The 21,514-nt window shown below is 35.1% G+C and overlaps 1 protein-coding gene across 1 annotated transcript in view; it reads left to right on the top strand.

The window, feature by feature from the left end:
- Nucleotides 1–223: 223 nt before the first annotated feature.
- LOC150086040 (kinesin-like protein KIF18A) overlaps nt 224–21,514 on the top strand; it is a 100,186-nt gene continuing 78,895 nt past the window's right edge. Inside the window, exons 1-2 of the mRNA XM_090374779.1 lie at nt 224–246; nt 5,138–5,439. Coding sequence (XP_090230905.1) covers nt 224–246; nt 5,138–5,439 — 325 coding nt within the window. The remainder of the gene's footprint in view (nt 247–5,137; nt 5,440–21,514) is intronic.

Raw genomic sequence — 21,514 nt, 5'->3', positions numbered from 1 at the left:
ATAAAGAAGAGAAAAAACACAATATCTAACCTACAGTAGGAAAATATTCTGAATAGAATAACTGAAGCAAACATGAAACTGAAACAAATGGTAAAAACATTCAACATGCTGTGAAACAGAAAGTTGTTATAAAAACAAAAAAAAAAAAAAAAAAAAAAAGACTTCTAAAGCTAGATAGAAATGACTTCTATCAAGAAATATTTCATAGCATAACTACTGAGATATGCTATTGCCCAGTGAAAAACAGTAATAAATTTAGTGGCCCTGTACCTGCTGGGTGCAATCATTCTATAACTGGGAAAATGACAAAAAACATACCCAGTAAAAATTTGTCTATATTTAGTAAGGTATAGAAAATCACAGATTTTTTTATCACTAACCATCTATTAACATGGGCTTGTTATTTTTTGAAATGGACTTCAGGTATAGCACAGTCTTAACCCTGCAGCAGTGATGCTGCAGGGCTAAGATTGACTTTGCTTATTTTTAAAATTAGTTGAAACAGTTGCTGAACTCTGGTTTAAAACATTGGTGTATATGATACTAGTGTTAAATAATTTTGTAAGTTATAATTTTGTAACCCACCGCTGCAGGGTTAAGACTGATTTCGTGACTTTGTTTATTTTTAAAATAGTTCATATAGTTGAAACAGTTGCTGAACTCTGGTTTAAAATGCTGGTGTATATGATACCAGTGTTAAATAATTTTGTAAGTTATATACATATATATTCTAACAAAAGCATATAATAACATGCAATAGTTTGCCTCAAAATAGAATACAAATTTTACTTTTTCTCAACTATTCTGTGACTCAGAGAAAATTACAGAATCCAGAGCCTGAATGTGGCATGCTTAAACTAGACAAGTCAGTGTCAATTTTATTTATTTATTTTTTTAATGAAAACCCTAAACACACGAGAGGTATTAGAACCTATAGTACTTAGCATGGGCTGATGATAAAAGAAGATACTTGTTGACACTAGACTTGAATTTCTGCAGATTGCAATTTTCACGAAATACGTATGAAGGTAGGTTGTTCCAGAAAACAGAAGTTGAATGAATAAATGAGGAAGAAGAAATGTTGGTTCTGTGAGTTTGAAGTTAGACTGTAAAAGGATGTTGTGCATCAGTGGTATCAGCACGTGTTCAAACTGCTTTGGAACAGAGAGAGAGAGCAGGAATTATAGAAGACAATTCGGAACAGTGCCCATGGAAATATCTATAGAAAGGCATGCAGCAGAAACAGAATGTCTATGAGACAGAGAATGGAGAGACTCCGTTAGAGATGAGTCATTAATTAACCTAACTGCCCTCTTTTGAATGGAATCTAGAAGCCTGAGAGAGGTTTTGGGGCACCTTTCCAGATATGGGAACAATATTCCATGGTAGGGTGGATTTGCAATTCATACAGAGTGTTAGAAAGAAAAGTAATGCTGAAAGCAAAAGAGAAAATCCAGTTTTTTAGATGCAGAGGAAGCAGTAATTATAATATGGAGAGAGAGAGAGAGAGAGAGAGAGAGAGAGAGAGAGAGAGAGAGAGAGAGAGAGAGAGAGAGAGAGAGAGAGAGAGAGAGAGAGAGAGAGAGAGAGATTAGAAGTCACAGTAATCCCCAATAGAGATATATGATCCTGCCTAGAAATTGGAGTGTCATTGAAGATAAGCATAGGAGCAGAAGATTTCTTTTTGTGAGATATAAGACAGGACTGAGTTTCAGAAGGATTGAAATCAACCAAGTTATCTTTGCCCCACTGGAGAAATTGGTAGTGGATATTTGAGAAGTTGAAGCTTTTTGTGCAAGGCAAAGTTTCTCAAACAGGAAGGTGGAGTGCAATGTGCTATCATCAGAAAAATTATGGACAGGATTTCCGGTCAATCGAAGAAGGTCATTAATATACAAGGGGAAAAGAACTGAACCTTGGGGGACACCAGCATTAGTGGAGAAGTTAAAGACAGAGAGTCATCATCCTCACTGATCGGTCATAGAGAAAACTGGATAACCAATTACAAAAAAAAGTTGACAAATCATAAGATGGAAGCTTGTTTGGAAGACCTTTATGCCAAACATGATTGAAAGCCTTTCAGATGTCAAGAGCAACTGCTTGTGTTTCACCGAACTTTTCCATTGAATTTGTCCATAAATGGGTAACATAAGCCAGAATATCACCAGTGGATCGACACTGACAGAATCCATACTGGTGATCATTGATCAGATGAAAGGTTTCTAGGTAGTTTAAGAGTCAGCAGTTAATTTATTTCTCCATTACTTTAGAAAGAGTAGAAGTAATTGCAATGGGATGATAATTGGATGGCAGGGATTTGTCACCCTTTTTAGGAACTGGCTAGATATGAGAATTTCCAAACAGAAACGAAAACACCTTTGGAATAAGAAAGTGAAAAAAGTAGAACAGGAGTAAGTTCAGAAGCACAGGTTTTGAGGTATTGCACTGGTTGATGAGAGTCGTCTACCACCTAGTATTGCCTGTTAACACAGAGGGGCGGCATTCCTGCATGTGGTACGCTGTTTGCTGTATAAGTATATGGGTGTTCACCTCCATTATTCTAGCTGCACTGTTTCAGGACTTGCACATGGAAGTTATCCCAGGGTTACTTACTAAGGTTTAAGCAGAGGATTTTGCTGTCACAGACTGACTAGACTTTGCTGGAATTAGGTCCACTTGACTTGTGTCACCTGAATATTTGTTCTGTCAGTGTGTTTTAGGCTCCCAGGTAGTAAATCCAGATTAGCATACCTCAGAGAATTTCTGACAGCCTCAAGGACCAAATTTGGAGAGGTGGTCTTTGTTTCTATGGGAAAATGAAATTTAATTTGACCTAATTGTGAGGACTGCTTGTAATCAAGTTAACACAAAACATGGTATCTAATTTATAGATGTATCCATAATATAAATTCAAAGGGAGACTTACAGAAATTTTCTGGGACCATCAGCAAGAGGAGTCTGTTAGCAGTTAAGAATTTATTCTCCGTAATTACTTTAGATATCCTTTTTTATATTGTAAAGGCAATTCAAAACTTAAAAAAAAAAAAACAACTTTATAACCATACAGTCAGTTCTGCTATAATGCACATTTTTGCAACATGATTTTGCTCCAACGTGACTGATATGTTAGAGAACAATGCAGTATAACGTGATTTTCGTGTTGGCTCATGCACGATTTTGTCTGTGAGTAACACCAGGTGAACAAAAACTCAGCATCAAGCTGAATAGCAACCTGCACAGCAATACATACAAGTTTACAAAGCTTAAATGTCAAATATGCGAGAGCTATTTATTTGCGAGAGCTATCCCATTTATTGTAGTTGTATTGGTTGGGGAGACAGAGTTGCCATTCGCTGTATTCATAAGATAATAGGTAATATTGTAGGTCGACACACATTTTCAGAAGCTAACATTTTTCTGTTCGAACAGAAATTTCGTGGGGTGGTATAGCATGAATGGAGGAGCACATTTCTGGTGGTCAATACCATAAAACAATAAAAACAATTTGCAGTTCCCGGTTTATTGGGCTTTTCTGTTAGTGCAATCTAATTATAAGTGGGTAGTAAACTATCTTACTGCATTTGCAATAATACTGATAACTGGAATTTTGTGGGTTTTTACATTACGGTATTATGGAGAAATGAGTTCCCTTTCTTCCCATGAAATCTTCAATCATATAAAAAACAAATTTTCAGAATCTTCTCTCCATTCCTATTTTTTAAGCTTCATAAACTTCTCGCTTGTGTAATTTTTTGTACATCCTGTGTTTGTCGTCATTGATTGCTTATCTTTTTTTACTGTTTTAAATTTTATAAACCAAAAAATAAGAAAATGTCAGTGAAGAAATATCAATCAAGCAAAACATATTTTGTCAAGGTTAATTGCTATATTTACTGTAATATTTATTTATTAGAAATTTAAGATATTTAAACCTGCGTTAACAATTTTATTGGGTTTCTAACTTTTTTAGTGTTTTACTTACCAGACTGAACATTTTATTTGAGGGCTCTGCCCCCATCTCTATTTTTCTCATAAGCCCTGTTGTTTTTAATGCGCGAAATACCATAATGCAGAGATTTTAGGAACAGCTTGGTCTGATGATGGGTATTGGTAAGATACCTAAAACATCATCTTAATGTATAGTAATGTATGCAAACAGCCTAACAAACTATATTATTAATTTTCACATAGTATAAGAGTGGCTTTAATTTAATAATAACCTTAAAAAATACATTTGGTATTAATTCAAGTCTTTCTAACTGTAAGCATGTGCCTTTTAAATCAAACCTGGGATTTTATACTTGGCATAGAAGTCAACATGAAAATTTCAAATGATTTTTTAATACTTCAAAAGGTTGATTTATGTGCTAGCATATGATTTATGTGCCCAATGATTGTGATTCTGCCCTTCCACACCATGTGAAAAGGCCTTGTGTTGGATCCCATCACACTGTTGCTGAGTTTCTTGGGTGGTGGTGGTTGCACAGGACTCTTCCTTCCCATTTCCCTAAAACTTGGGGGAGGGGGGGATATGTTCAATTAAAGCACTGACTATAGAATACATGCAGTTTTACAGAAACTGCACGTATCCGTGCTCGTTTACTTTTTAACTTTTTTAAATAGAACTGAGTCTTAATTATTAAGTATGCAAAGAATTCTAATGCTGTTGTTAAGAAAACATGGAATAACAAATTATACATATGTAGAATGTTTAATTTCATTAGTTGCCCACTTTTAAATCACAATATGTTTTGAAGCAGTATTCATATAGGCACTACCTTGCCTCCTTGATACCTTTTGAGCTGTAGGATTTAATTATTAGGTAATCTGATATAATGATTAGCTTAGATACTTAGTAAAATAATAATGCAATAATAGGTGTGAACTGTAATGTAGGAAAACTTATGCAGTCTTGTAAAAGGTATATCAATTGACTGTTATGAATACCATGCTTATATTTTTTTATTATTAGATTATAAAAAATAATTCAGCTTAGAAAAATCCTAAGAAGTTATACCTGCCATTTTTTTTGTTATAGTTATTTTTCTTTTTTTTCCAGATTTCATATGGCAAAAAATATTATTTCTAAGACTGAAATTATGGCTCAGGAGTGGAATACTTCTGACAGTGTGAACAGCAGCAACATAAAAGTTGTAGTAAGGGTTAGACCTGAAAATGAAAAGGAACTCTTGGGAAATATTCAGAGAACTGTTAAAGTGCTAGATAACCATTTACTTATATTTGATCCTAAAGAAGAAACAGAATACTTTTATTTTCAGGGAAAAAAACAGCCTGGACGTGACTTTCATAAAAAAGTAAAGAAAGATCTTAAATTTTTATTTGAGTATGTCTTTGATAGTGATGCAAAAAATGAAGATGTATTTCAGCATACAACTAAACAAATTATTGATAAACTCTTGGATGGCTTTAACTGCTCAGGTATGTTTAATTAAGTACACTTTTCACAGATATATATTTTACATGTAATACATTAGGTCAGTAAGGTAGCTTCTGTTACAAGAAACATTCATAAAGTTTTGTAACTTAGATGTAAGGAAAAAAAGTATTCATTGTAGTTACTTTTCAATGTGATGACTTCAGTATATTTTTAATGTAATGTAAATATCAATGCAATATAAACATTAATAACTGAATTACATAAATTATATTAATTCAATGTACAGAAATAAAGAGGAATTTACCTCAGTGCTTTTTTGTACAATGCTACACAAACCCCTCCTAAATTCATTCAGACATAAAATTATTACTCAATGGCTTCCTTCCCTCACAGACATATGAATGGTCCGACGTATCTGCGATCGATAGTCAAGATAGTGTAGTACCACCTTAAGTGTGGTACTACACTTAAGGTGGTAGAAAATGAAAAAGACCTGGGAGTAATTGTGCAGTCAGATATGAAGTTTTCTGAGCAATGCAGACAGGCTGCCAGGGCAGGTCATGGAGTTTTGTCAATGATATATAGGAATTTTGCTAGCAGGGAAAAGGAAGTGATTGTCCCTCTGTATAAGGCAATGGTCAGGCCACGCCTTGAGTACTGCGTACAGGTCTGGAGGCCTCATTTTAGGAAGGATGTAGATTTTCTTGAGCGTGTACAGAGAAGGGCAAAAAGATTGGTGAGGGGAATGAAGGGATCCTCTCACCAAGAGAGGCTTAAGTTCTGCAAATTGCAGTGGCTGGAGACTAGGCACCTGCGCAGTGATCTGATTGAGGTGTATAAGGCCTTGAATGGGTTGAACATGCTGAATTCTGATGGGATCCTTCCACTTGTTCAGATTACGAACCTAAGGGGGCATAAATTCAAATTAAGGAGGGGTTGTAATGAAGCATTCTACAAAAAAAAGCATTGAGGTAAATTCCTCTATTTCTGTATATTAATATACAGGTAGAACTCATTGAGCATTATTGCTCTGTTTTATTCTTAATTAATGCAATATAATATAATAGCCTCCGTAGCCAGGTGGGCAGGAGCAGTAGTGCATAGCACACGCTTCTTGATTAGACCGGGGTTCGAGCCCGTACCTACCAAATACGGAGGATGAAGCAGGTCACTGAATGACCACCGCATATCCCCAGCCTGGATAAAGGGTGAGGGTTGGCATCAGGAAGGGCATCCGGCCGTAAAAATTGCATGCCAAAACAATAAAAATGCTGATCCCATATAATAATGGGAAAAGGCGAAGATAAAAAAAAAAAAAAAATGCAATATAATATAATTGGATGTAGTAACCACTGTTCATCCTTGTACCTTTTCAAAAATAATCAACTAATAATATTCCTTCACAATCCCAAAAAATTGTGGGCTGAAATCCCAAATGATATTGCCTGCCTGCTAAAACTGAGTTTGAAATTTTGAGCAGTGGGTGATATTGTATGCTTCCATTGTTTTGACTGGGTATTTGTTGGAGCTCTCTCTGATGAATGCATGTCTCATCATATTAATAATGTTAGTAATAAAGCCTTTTTGGTTTGTATTTAAAAGGGCCCAGAGTGAATGGCTTGATGATATGTATAGTTAAATTTTGTTAAAATTTAACTATACATATCATCAAGTACATGCAGTTTCTCATCTTCTAAATGTTATCAGTGGATATATACATCTCTCTGCCAATCTCTGAAACCTTTTTTTCAACAATCACTCACAATTAAATTTTCTACGGCAGCAGTTGTTTCCTTTTTGATAGCCTCTTATGGTGTTCCACTTTGGATCAATTTATTTTACTTCCAGCCATGTTGAACTTTTTTATACCACCTAGTTATTTTGTTGTAATGTGAGGTACTTTTCTTATTCACCATTCATTCATGAGTTTGTTTTGGATTTTTCCTCTTCAGGCAGAAATTTGATAAGGGATTTGATCTCTTGCTTTGCATATGACATATAACTAAAAAGCTATATTTAGCTATAAAAATTTAGCAAAAAAATAGCTATATTATTCATATATTTATACTAGAGTTGCAAAACCTTTTGAATACTCTTTTATGTTCACAGTACATGACTTTTTATTGGCATTCACTGCATTCATAAATTTAATAGAAAGTTATATGTTGCTTATAATTATCTGATAAGATGTACAAATATCTCCCATTTAACCCCCCCCCCCCCCTTTCCATATCTGTAGTCATCACTAAATGACAGATTGTAGCCCAATTTCCTAGAAAGACTAATAAGATAGGTTTCAATTGTGAATTCATTCTAAAATCAAACCCACACCAAATAACTTTAATCATCTGAGAAATAGTTCATGTGTGAATGTCTATTATCTATGGCTATTGTCTCTCTTTTGTTTTTTTTGTGTGTATTATAAAAATTAGATCCCTTTCTTTGTTTTAGTTTATGTATAATAAACACTTATACAGGACTTAACCCCTTTTCCATGGTATCTGAGAGATCCAGCCATTTTTTCCCCTATTATTCCTTTGAATTTTGGGTTGGGACCATACCTCCTCATATACCTTTCCTTGTCAATTATTGCTAAATGAGGATGCAGTATTTTCTTTTAATTTCATTTATTTACTACCAATTATGAAGTAAATCATTTCATTTTAATAATAGACACCATTGCCACTCATTCCATCTATATTTTTTGTAATGAGTTGGAGTGTAATAGATGCTAATATATGAATTTTCTTTGTTTGGTTGCAGGTAGGTTAATAAGAGAAATATACACGTATAACAGACCTTATATAATTAGGCCATTGTACAAATTGTATATTTTCTTGCAGTTTTGAATTTCTAGTAGGTATTTGTGGAATGAAAAATTACATTTGTTTTCTGCAATTATTTTATAATAAAATACAATTTACATTTTAACGGAAAAAAAAAAAAAAAAAAAAGCTAAAAATTACATTCTGTAATAAAAAAAAAAATCCCACCTGAGTCTAATAAATTCCATACCTTTTATTTATATTCCGGTTTTCTGACCTAATCAGAGCAAGGTTAAAGTTACTATTATGAAAGGAGCTAATTCTTTGCTGTGGAAGAAATATTTCAAGATATTTGGAAAATAATTTGTCAGTAGGAGATGATGCATTTGAAATGTAATGTATTATTTTTATTGATCTGGTAAAGTATGTACAGAGAGATTTAGGGTGCATGTACAGTGGATCCCTGCGTTATGATATTAATCTGTTCCAGAGACACCATCGTATTGTGAAAATATCATAATGTGAACCCAATAACACATTGTTTTTTGGTAATTAGTTCCAAGACCTCAGAAGTTGAAATTTTCACTATATAACTAAGCTATTTATCTCTCTAAAAGGTGATTTTTATACTGGAAATTGTGCATATTGATTAATAAATTGATTAAAACTAACATATTGATTAAAGCACAACACAAAAAATCACTTTAACTAAACGATGCAAAAACTAAATGCTCGCCAACACATTTACAAATGCTGCTATTGGCTGAGAGGAAGGACCACATGGTACGGTCGGAGACAATCATAACCCCATCATAAAGTGAAATAAGTAGGTGCCGGTTAACATGGTCACTGGGTTAGTAGAATCAGCAGTTTTATAGAATCAAATTTCAAAAAAACCAATTGAAATCATTAAAATGCACTACATCGTTATCATACGTTCCATTATAAGAATCAATTTTGAATGCCTTTGTGATACTTTTCTAAAGCACATTTCTGGAGGTCACTACTATAAAACAATAAAAACAATTTACAGTTTCTGGCTTATTGGGCTTTTCTGTTAGTGCAATCTATTATAAATGGGTAGTAAACTCGATCTTATTGCATTTGCAATAATACCAAAAGCTGAAATTCTGTGGGTTTTTTACTTTATTATGGTGAAATGTGTCAAGTTTCCCTTCTTCAATCATATAAAAAACATAAAAGTTTCAGAATCTTCTTTTCATTCCTATTTTTTAAGCTTTGTAAACTTGTTACTCTGAATTTCACTTGCACATAACGTGTTAGTTGCAATTTATGCATGCCGTGTTATTGATTGCTCATCTTTTTTACTGTTTAAATTTTAATACCCAAAAAAAAAAAAAATGTCAGTGAGCAGAAATATCAATTAGATTATATGTACATATCACAGTATTAATTAAGCTATGTATGTAAGCGTAAATTTATTTTATTTTGCTAACCTGTGGAAAATGTTCTTCCGATTTTCACGTATCATTTAATTTTGTTAATTGGTAATGTAATAAAAATGTACATTTGTGATCTTTACTTTTATAGCCTGTGGATAATATTCCTCCTATTTCGCTTATTAGAATCGCCGTTTAATAGAATTAAAATGCAGTTTGCAAACATGATTGCAGTGACCGGCACTAACCACATATCGTATAGTGAATGGTATTTTATTATGGAGAGTCCATTGTAAAGCGATTTGATCGTATAGTAAACCAATTGTAAAGCAGGGGTCCACTGTATATTGCTGGGGATCTGCTTAATTTTCAACAAATAAGAACATACAAAGTTCTGATAACAATAACTAATAGCTAAATCCAGCAAATATACAACCTATTTACCTAACTCTCTTAGGTTCAAAATTCAATTCAGTTGCAGTTTCCCTTATTTTTCATTATTTATATGCAACTTCAACTTAGGTTGGATTGTCTGTAACTAACTTATATCTGTCTGAAATATGTGTTTTTCATAAAAGTGTTATCTTGTAATGCATAACAAAATTATAGACAAAATTTTAGTGATACAAAATAATCATAACAGAAGGATACATATACTGAATCTAAATCTATTTATTTTGAGTATTTATCTAATGTATTTTTTATTATTTTTATTTATTAAACTAGGCAGTCCCAGCCAATTTTTCTGGCAACCCCACCACCTATTTGCAATAATTTCAAACATATACTGCTGCTAGTTTGTTACCATCCCTGGCTCTTTGAGCCAGCCAGGAATGGTAACAAACTAGCATATAGGGATATGCTGTTTGTGTACTGATAATACCAAATAAGGAAATAAAGGAATAGAAAAGATAGTAAGAATGGGAAAGAGAAAAGACAGTAGAAGAAGAAGAAAGAAGTAGGAGAGGAAAACAAACTCAATACAGGCCTTGAAGTAACAGCAATCACTAAGTCCATGCATCCTGAAGCAAAAACTAAAGAGTCTCTATCCTGCTCTTGGCCAGCTGCTGCATATTCTGGAATGATGGACACAATGTGTTTCAAACAGAATGTGATGGACAATTATAGCTGAGCAATTTGCTTAAGTAGGATTTGTGTTCTTATTTGAAAATTACTGATAAGAGTGACTGCTCCTTGCACAGTGAGAACGAACTATTTCCTTTACATAATGTCCTGCTGCATGTCCTTAGTGAAGACATCTGTAGCACATTGTAGTTAAATAATACCCCTTGAACTTGACTTTTGCAACCCAAGTAATATGCTGAGAACACTTTAGGAAATCCCAAACTCTAAAATTGAAAGTCAGTATCCATTTTCTATTATTATCTTATCTATTAACTTTTGAGAAACAAACTCTGCATTCTCTAGCAAACTCCTCCTCTTCAAGGCCACACTCAAGTAAATTCTGCTCATATGACTCCTTCATTAAGTTGTGCCTTCAATATCTTGATTCACATCAAAAATATGAGGTGGTGGCCTCAAAGGCTTAGTCACAAAGAGGCCTAAATTTCAAGCAGCTGAACACCTTTACAAGTACCAACCTCTGTGATTAACCTGATTACCCCTACACTCCTTAATCCTTCTGACTTTCAGTATATGTACTGATGACCCAGATTCCTCTAACTGAATATGCTTAATTTCAGCACTACAGATAGGTTTCACAGTATTTTCAACTTTCACAACCATAGCAGAAGTAACTACATTTCAAAAATCATTGTGACTACATAAAGCCTCACTGAACAATTCTCTGTTTACTGAGCTTACATCCTTTTAATGGTGTACTCACCTGATCTATATCAACGGATGGCACTACAGTTGTCTCACACTCTTTTTATAGGGTCACTATGCTCTTCATAGAGTCAACAAGAATGTTAGGATGTTCCCAACTCTAAATGTGATTTAATGGAATCTTGAGACTTAACTGTTGCAGAAACCTCTCTGCCAGCTGTTGGAAAGGATGAAGGACAAGGAGCCACCATGGTTGACAAAGTTTTTAACCAAGGATCATTGTTCATTTTCAGCTGAAAGCCCACTTTGAATAGGTGGACTGCATTTCACATCTGCTTGCACCAGTTTTAAGCTCTCAAAGTTTATACTGTCCAATTTGGTTATATAATCTGCGCTTTCCCTGCCAGAACATTGACTTGCATTACCATTCACACATTTTGCATGTTGATTGTGTGTACTGTACAAATCAGTATGATTGCTCTCAAATCAGAACAACCGAGAGGAAACACTCATAAGTTTCATCTGCTCAACAAACCATTATAAATGTAACTGCTTAGCTCTGATTCAGCCCTATTCTGGAAACCATCATATTATCTTGCAATGTACTCAATATCTTATTCAGTAGAATATCATCTAAATTCTTAGAATCCAGTGCATCATCTACAGAGCATTGCAGTCATGCATCTTATTTTCTTCCTCTAAAATATGATCATAGTCACCGTACATAGAATGCAGTGAACATAAAACTATAACAGGATGCAGCTTAATACTGTTAGTTGTAAGATGTTCCATTTTAACCCTATTGTCCCTCAATCTTAATTCTTCCTCTGCATCACAAGAATTGCCACAATGAGGAGAAGGCTCAGCTGGAGAAACCCCCTGTCAGGCAGAGGAGCACCTCTGTCAGGAAATACATTAATCTGCTTGGGTAAATCCATAATAGACTTCAGTCCACTAGATCTAGTCACAACACTCTATAAAATCAAGTCATGTGACCGTAATTCCAATTCATTGATATCTGATGTAGTCAGTTTATTCTGTCATAACAGAATAATTCTTAATAATGTAGTCAGTTTATTCTGTCATAACAGAATGAACTGACTACATTAGAACTAACTGAATCTTCATGATGCAGATTCTGTTAGTTCTGATTTAGCAGACTATTCACATCCTGTCTCAGCTTCATGTATGTAAAACTGAGGCATACAACCCTGATTCTGATTCAGTGGATCTGATTTAGTAGATTTTGATTTAGCGGGCTGTTCACATCCTATCTCCACGTCATTACACCCACTATCATTTAGTGAGAACCTGTTTGTGCCCTCTGTAATACCAGCTTCCACAGGAGGACATGCCTTTAAGGAAATACAATCTGCAGACAAGGTATCCCATTATCATTTTGTCTGTTTAATCCCTTTACTCCATCTTGCACAGATAAGGTATCACCATAATCATTTTGTCCACTTGAATCCTTTATTCCATCCTGACATACTACAACTTCTAAATTTAATTTCTTCTCCTGCTGCCAAAGATCAATAGACTCATGGGGGGGGGCAGAAACTCAGGAGACACCAACTGCAGATGAAGAAGCAAGGAAAATCTTAAATCTACATTTATCACCTTCACTATCCAAACACACACTTGATACCAGCTCCTTTTTGCTTCTCAATCAGTGCCTGAGCAGAAGAGCAAACATCGCCTAATGCACCAATATCTCCTGAAGTCGGGGGGGGGGGGACTTTCTGAGTTGAAATGATGCGTTTTTATATACAAGTATTGGAAAATACGTTTATATACGTTATTTACATGAAATTGTTTTGCTATCACTTGGACTGGGCCGGTATAGCTTTTCTAAGGCATAACGACCCGTGTTGTCCAAAGGGATAGCTATTTACATATTTACAGCCTCCTAAGTGAATTTTTACCATGTGTCTCCTTGTGTTATTTTGCATAAGGGTGTTTGTTTATGATGCTACTCGTGTTATATTTCCGTTATTTATGCTGTCAGTCTTGGTTTTCCTAAGTTTTCTAATTTTTATAATTTTTTAGAGGGGTGGGTTAGTTTAGAATGTCGGATTGTAGTGCGGTCAGAAGACTAGCCTCTTCTGAGCACAATAAATCCGGGTATCAAATTGGGGAGTATTTATCTTGCATTGTAATTTAGACACCTTAGTGGCGGTAAGTTACTGATGTTTTAAAGATGTTTTCAATAATTTTATATGGACTGACGTTCGGTTGGTGTATTTTGATGTTCATATGTATAGCCGCTTTAATATGATGTCTGCTGTAGTCGGAGGGGGGGTATATTGTTTTTGGTGAGGGTTTTTAAGAGTTTTTTTAATTGCATCCGTTGCATTATCTGTATTATTGCATATGTTTAGTAATCTGGTTGTTTGGTTTCTAATGGTGTTTCCTTGGATGTGTTTAGCAATGTTGCTATCCCAGTGGATGAGCTTTATTGCTGGGAAGCTGAAGTAGTCTCTTTTATCGTAGTAGTCTCTTTTATCGTACTGCTGTGTATCGATATTGTGTTTGGTGATAGTGATTTGGCTGTCGAGATAATATGCTTGTAGATTGCTACTCGGGTTGGTTCGTTCAATGGTTAGGTCTGTGGAGTAGATTTCCTGGGCTAATGTTTCAAAGTTATCGTAGTTAATGACTAGGACGTCATCGATATATCTATAGAAGTTGATTTCTTCTTGGATGTTGCTTTTGAAGTGGTGTAGGTAAAGGTTGGCTATTGTGCAGGAGCAGCAAGATCCCGTGGCTATCCCTCTAGTCTGTACATAAATGTTGTATCCCATTAGCACGTAGTTGTTTTTGATGTTGAGATTGATGAGGTCGTGCCAGTATTGTTTATTGCATTTCAAATTTTTTTGATGATGGTTCTGGTAGTAGTATAATAGGACTTTAATTAGATTGTCGTGTGAAATGCTGGTGAAGAGGTTTTTGAAGTCGTAGGTGTAAATGCTTATGATATTATTGTTTTTGATGTATTCTAGATATTTTTTGTTGTTGGAAATGATTTTGGTGTTAGTGATTTCGTTGGCTATAATATTAAGTTTGTCTTCCATTAGGTTGGTGGAAGGTTTTATGTAACTGTTTTTGCTTTTTGCCTGATGTGATGAACCTTTTCCCAGTGGGTACTTTATGAAATTTGGGGATCCAGTAAATGAATGGGTATCTTATATTATCTATTTTCAGTTTGAGTTTTTTGTGCATGGCTATGATTTTCTTGCTAATGCTGTTTGGCGTGGAGTTCATAATTTTGTATGTTTCACTGTGGTTCATTTCCTCTTTAAGCGTGTCTATGTAAAAGCTTTTGCAAATTACACTAAAGTTGTTGTTGGCCTCATCTGTATTTGTTGTGACGAATTTGTTCTGTAGTTCTTTCACCTTGTATCTAATGTTTTTTAAATTAAATTGTTTAACGCAATTTTGTAGTGTTATGGTTTCTTGGAATCTATTCATTATACGTTTCTGTGGTATTGTTTATCCAGATTTGAAATGCCTCTATAGGTGTGTTAAATTTGTATGCAGTTTTGAAGGCGAATTGAAGTAGATCCGTGTATATAGATTTGCGTGTGCTTTTTAAATTGGTTGGGGTGTTGGGTCTGAATTTGGTTCCCTTTTCCATGATCTCTTTTAGTGTGTGATCCTCTATAATGCTAAGATCATATGGTTGTAATGTGGATCTATGTAATTTTTATATTGTCTTGGCAGTGGCAAGGTTGGTCTGTGTTGTTCATATTGTTAATGGTGTTTTTGTTGTTACAAATGGTTATGCCTATTGGTTTTATGTAACTATTTCTAACTTTTATGTTAATGTTTTTGATAGGTAGGAAGTTCTTGGTATTGTTAATAATATCACTGATGTTGACATGGTCGAATGACTGGTTAAGGAATCTAATTATACAGTATTCTTTTTTTGTTCTGTCTGTGTAATCAATGCTGATTCTGAATTTAAAAATATGTTCTAGGGTATGGTTGAGTTGTTTGTTCTGAATATTGAGTTTTTGGTGAATTTTGCTTAGTGCTTTTAGTTTGCTGATTCTAAGTGCAAAGAGGGTATTATGTATGTTTTTAACGTTGATAGGGTCCGTGTCCCATTCTGTGATGAGTTTTTCAAAGTTGTTGAGATTTTGTGGCTTATATTTATTATCTTCGTTATTTTCTTGTCTAATTTTATCATGTTTTATTCCATTTTTGTGCCAGTTTTTGTTGAGCTGAAAGATGGTGTATGTACATTGTTCGGGGTTAGTGTATGTGAAGTTTCTGCCATTAAATCTGTTATTAAATCCGTATGGGTAGAGGGATTTATACATTAGTATAAACATGTCCTCCATATTTTCTCTTGTGGTGGTATTTTCTATTATTACTAGGATTGCAAGGGTTATATTGGTGAATTTGTGTTTTTGGAAATGTCTATACAGTAATACCCCGAAGTTACGCGATAGGTGGGTCCGACGAAAATTGCGTAAGTCGAATTCGCGTAAGTCGGGGTACAACTTTGCATATAAATACATATAAATTTTGCTTAATTGGGACCAAGGACTAACAAAAACACTAGTTTAGAAGAAAAATATTAATAAAATTGCAGTTCTTTATACATATTAATACAAAATATGTATTAAAAAAACAAATCACTTACGTTAAAAAGTTATTTCGATGTCGATGGCTTCATAAAATCTAACAAATTCGTCTGACGACATAGCGCCTTCTTTTTTTCACGCAGAATTTCTTCGTAGCAAGCTAATAATTTTTTTATTCCTTGCTTTGTAGCTATAACGCGTTCTTCGTTGGAGTCTATGTTTTCTAAAATTTTTAAGCCCTTTACAATTGAGCCCTTTTCAATTTTCAACCTGTCAAGTTTGCAATTGTCATGTGCTTTTCGCCGTTGCTTCATTTAGGCCTGTAGCACGTGCAATATCACATGGTCTTTCATTTCGCTCAAAGCGTTTCACAATTTCATATTTTTTCTCTATCGACAGAGGCGGACTGGCCATAAGCCTTACCGGGGCCAGTGTAACCCAGGTGGGCCAGTGTGATTTTGGCCATAAACCATAGTATGAGGCCACTATAAATTTTCCCGGGTAAGAATTTTTGACCCAGTCCGCCTCTGTTTATCGATAATTGCTTTTCTTTTTCTCTCTGAATCTGCAGTGTCTTCACCAGGACGATTCCTTTTCACACCTTTTAATTAAGTATTTTACTCATTTTTAGGGAATAAAGCGCAATTACAAAACGAGGAGGCACGCTTGATATGCATAAACAAAGCTGTGCGCATGTAGCAACTGAATAAACAACACCATAAAGGCAGAGATACACTATTAACACCTCACATTTCTAGGGGTTACTACCATAAAACAATAAAAATCCAGTTGCGTTTCTGCTAGTGAAATCTGTTATAAACTGGTAGTAAACTCGATCTAATTGCATTTGCGATTATACCGATAGCTGGAATTGTGTTGGTTTTTACGTTATTATGGTGAAATGTGTTTTTCCCTTCACTGATATAAAAAACATAAAAGCAGCAAAGTTGAATTTTGTTCATCTTTCGCTCTCATTCTCCGGCGTCGCACCGTATATCGATAACATATGAAAAACGACCTTGAAGATAGTGGGCGGCAGCGTTGCCAAACGAAAAAATCAAGAACCGCGTAACTCCGAGTTCGCGTAAGTCGGGGTAGCGTAAGTCGGGGTATTACTGTATTCAATTTCATTGGTATATTTGTCTGTGGTGTTGGCGCTGTTGCCTTTCTTGGGGTTTTCTCCGTATTTCTTTATTTATGATCGGTGAAGGTTTATTCTTATGTGCAGCTCTGTGCTGGTTTGTCCAATATATTGTATTCCGCATGTTTTACTTGTAATTAAGTAGATGACATTTTTTGTGTGGCAGAAAGTTGGTGTGTTATCATCGTTTTGTAGGTGCAGGCTATGCATTTGTGGACATGTTTTACAAAGTTTACTGCTACATTTTTTTTAAAATTTTAGTTTATTCTGGTGGCGTAGGGTTTCTCCATAGTTTTCGCTGTGGGAGGTTGTAGTATTTGGATCCAATGGGTTTTGTGTTATTCACTTGTGGTGTGGCGGCACTGAATGCTATATGACCGTTTTCAGGAAATGTCGAGTCCTGTGTGGTCATGCCTAGTCCCGGGGTGCAATTTATGCTGTGATACCCGTACAGCATGTTATTCTTATTTGTGTTCTTGTTCATTCATGGGTTATAAAAACTATTAAGATAAATGAAAATGTAGGCCCCGGTTCCTTGTGGTTACACTGTAATACCTTATTTTTGAATTTTGTCAATTTACCTAATGGAAGACAAACTTAATATTATAGCCAACGAAATCACTAACACCAAAATCATTTCCAACAACAAAAAATATCTAGAATACATCAAAAACAATAATATCATAATCATCTACACCTACGACTTCAAAAATCTCTTCACCAGCATTTCACACGACATTGTAATTTAAGTCCTGTTATACTACTACCAAAACCATCAAAAAAAATTTTAAATGCAATAAACAATACTGGCACGACCTCATCAATCTCAACGTCAAAAACAACTTCGTGCTAATGGGAAACAACATTTATGTACAGACTAGAGGGATAGCCATGGGATCTTGCTGCTCCTGCGCAATAGCCAACACTTCGAATACTCCCCCCCCCCCCGAGTCCCGGGGGGAATACTTCCGATTTATTAGAAAACTACGCGGTGAAAATAATATTTACATGAATTGGTTGTTTGTTATTTACATGCGGTGTCTATTGTTATTTACATGCAGTGTCTATTGTTATTTACATAAATTAGTTGTTGCTATTTACACGAATTAGTAGTTGCTATCCCTTTGGACTGGGCCGGTATAGCTTTTCTAAGGCATAACAGCCCGTATTGTCCTAGGGGATAGCTATTTACATATATACAGCCTCCTATAAAGTGAATGTTTACCTTGCGTCTCGTTGTGCTGTTCATCTTAATTGTTCTTTTGTATGGTGTTATATTTCCATTTTGGATTTATAAGTTTTTAATTTTTGGATGGGTGGGTTAATATAGGATAACGGATTATCGTGCGGTCAGAGGACGAGCACCTCTGAGCACAATAAATCCGGATCTCAATTTAGGTAGTTTTTCTTTTGCATTATAAATTAGACATTTAGTCTAATGCTGGTTTATAGTTGTTTTATTGTATTGTCAACAATATTATATGTGCAGATGTTCAGTTGATTTTTGATGTTCATAAGTATGGCTTTTATGTGGTGTTTGCTGTAATTGTTGGGTATATTGTTTTTTGTGAGGGTACAATTTGTTGGGTACAATATACCCAACAATTACAGCAAACACCACATAAAAGCGGCCATACTTATGAACATCAAAAATCAACCGAACATCTGCACATATAATATTATTGACAATACAATAAAACAACTATAAACCAGCATTAGACTAAATGTTTAATTTATAATGCAAAAGAAAAACTACCTAAATTGAGATCCGGATTTATTGCGCTCAGAGGAGGCTCGTCCTCTGACCGCACTATAATCCGTTCATCATCATCATCATTCATCATCATCAGCCATTTTCAATCCACTGCAGGATGAAGGCCTCTCCAGCAACTTTCCAGTTCCTTCTGTTTTGAGCACTGGCCATCCATTTACTACCCAAAAACTCATGAATTTCATCTATCCATCTCCGCCTTTGTCTTCCAGGTTTTCTTCTAGCTCCTCTTGGGTACCATTCTGTTATTTTCTTAGTCCATCTGTCATCATGTCTTCGAGCTATGTGTCCTGCCCAAGACCATTTTAGTTCTTTAGTTTTGATAAGAATGTCCTTTACTTGAGTTTGCTGCCTAATCCATGTGTTTCTCTTCTTATCTAACAGTCTGATTCCCAATATAATTCGTTCCATTCTTCGCTGTGTAGTTCTCAGCTTCTCTTCCATTCTTTTGGTGAGTGCCCAAGTTTCACTTCCATAAGTCATGGTGGGCAGTATACATTGGTTCATTATTTTACGTTTCAGACAAACTGGGATATTGCTCTTCAGTATGTGACTATATTTCCTGAATGCTATCCATCCAAAATTTATTCTTCTCTTGACTTCCAGCCATTTATCATTATTACAGCTAATAACTTGTCCCAGATAAGTATATGACTCCACCTTTTCAATTACTGCTCCTTCAATCATTATTTTCCTTTCCGTGGCATACTTGTTCATCATTACTTTTGTTTTAGCCATATTCATCTTTAGTCCAAAATCCTTACTAACTGTGCATAACTGATTAAGATTTTCCTCTAATTCTTTGGGGTCGTGGCTTATGACCACAATGTCATCTGGAAATCGTAAATGGTTTAGGTACTCTCTGTTCACATTGACTCCTTTCTGCGACCAGTCTAATCTTCTGAAAGCTTCCTCAAGGGCAGCAGTAAACAGCTTCGGAGATATTGTGTCTCCTTGTCGAACTCCTTTCTCGATTTTAAATTTGCTACTGTCTTTGTCTAATCTAATAAAGGAGGTAGCACTCTCATATATTTTCTTCAAAATCATAATATATGGAGTATCTATGCCTTGTCTTTCCAGTGCCCAAAACATTGCCTTATGCTGTATGGAGTCAAATGCCTTTTCATAATCCACAAATGCCAGGCATAATGGTGTTTTATATTCATTTGCTTTCTCCATTAGCTGTGATATTACGTGAAGGTGATCCATAGTTGAGAATTCTGTCCTAAAGCCAGCTTGCTCTTTCAGTTGATTCTCATCAAGTATTCTTTCTAATCTGTTAGTAATGACCCTTGTGAACAACTTGTAGATGTGGGATAACAAGCTAATTGGTCTATAATTTCCAATTTCTGATTTATCTCCTTTCTTATGCAGCAAAACTATGATTGCATTATTCCACTGCTTAGGCATCACACATTTTCTAATGCACTTTGTGAAGAGCCTTGCCAGTTTTTGTGTTATGTCTCTTCCTCCCAATTTTAACAACTCTACAGTAACTTCATCTTCCCCTGGGGCTTTCCGATTCTTCATTTTCTTCAATGCATGTTCTACCTCATCAGGAAGAATATCGGGTATGTAGTATGTGTTGCTACTTTGCAATCCATCTTCCCCACTGCTGGTATGATTCCCTCGCTCCTTGTATAATTCTCTATAGTAGTCTTCTGCTATTTGAATTATGCCTTCTCTGCTGTTTATAAGTACACCATCGCTATTCTTCAGTTTCAGTATCGTTTGTCTTTCTGTATTACTGCTCATGGCTGCTGTTTTAAATCCTTTGTTTTCCCTTAATGCTTGTTCTACTTTTCTTGTGTTAAATCTTCTTATGTCCTCTCTGAGTCTCTTTCTAATGGCTTTGCATAACTCAGTATATTCAATTTTCTCCCTGTCAGTGTTTTTCTTGCTCTTCATTTGTCGTCTTCAGTTCATCATGACAAGTGTTTCTTGACTAATTTTTTCTTCTTTGGATTTCTGTTTCCCTATAGGTTTCTTGGGCTTTATCACTTTCAGAAAGTTGTAATATTGCTCGTCGATATCTTGGTCCTGAGCAGTCTGCAGAAGCTCAAACTTGTTCTTAAGTTCCAGTACGTACTGCTTTTTCTCCTCTTCTGTTATCTCAAAGACCTTTGTATTATTTACTCGAGTCAGTTTTTTCCTTTCCTTTCCTTTCCTTTCCTACATTTATATCAAGTGTACATCTTACCAGTTTATAAGTTTTTAATTTACCTTAGCATTTACCTTATTCAGGACGGTAACATCATTCACAATATATCTTCTGTTAGTGAGGATGAAGTCGATTTCATTAGTTGTTAATCCATTTGGACTCTTCCATGTCCACTTTCTGTTCACCCTTTTCTTGAAAAAAAGTGTTCATTACTGACAGTCCTTGAGATTCTGTAAATTCCACAAGTCTTTCACCTCTTTTATTTCTTTCACCAATTCCAAAATTTCCTATAGTTCCTTTTTCTGCGCTGTTTTACCTTTTTCCAACCTTAGCATTGAAGTCCCCCATAATACAGGAAACCCTTGATTAATGCGGTTTTGAACAATGCGGTTTTAATTAGTGCGCAAAATTTTTTTGATACTATCCCCTTAATATATGCGTTATCAAATTTGATTAGTGCGGTGTTTTTTTCTTGCGGTGCTTGGCAACTCACAACGG

This window comes from Mastigoproctus giganteus, chromosome 5 (genome assembly GCF_048544385.1).
Source record: "Mastigoproctus giganteus isolate SK-2022 chromosome 5, ASM4854438v1, whole genome shotgun sequence".
Classification (NCBI taxonomy): Eukaryota; Metazoa; Arthropoda; class Arachnida; order Uropygi; family Thelyphonidae; genus Mastigoproctus; species Mastigoproctus giganteus.
Note: the sequence above shows the minus strand (reverse complement) of the source record. Positions and strands in the feature narration are given on the sequence as shown.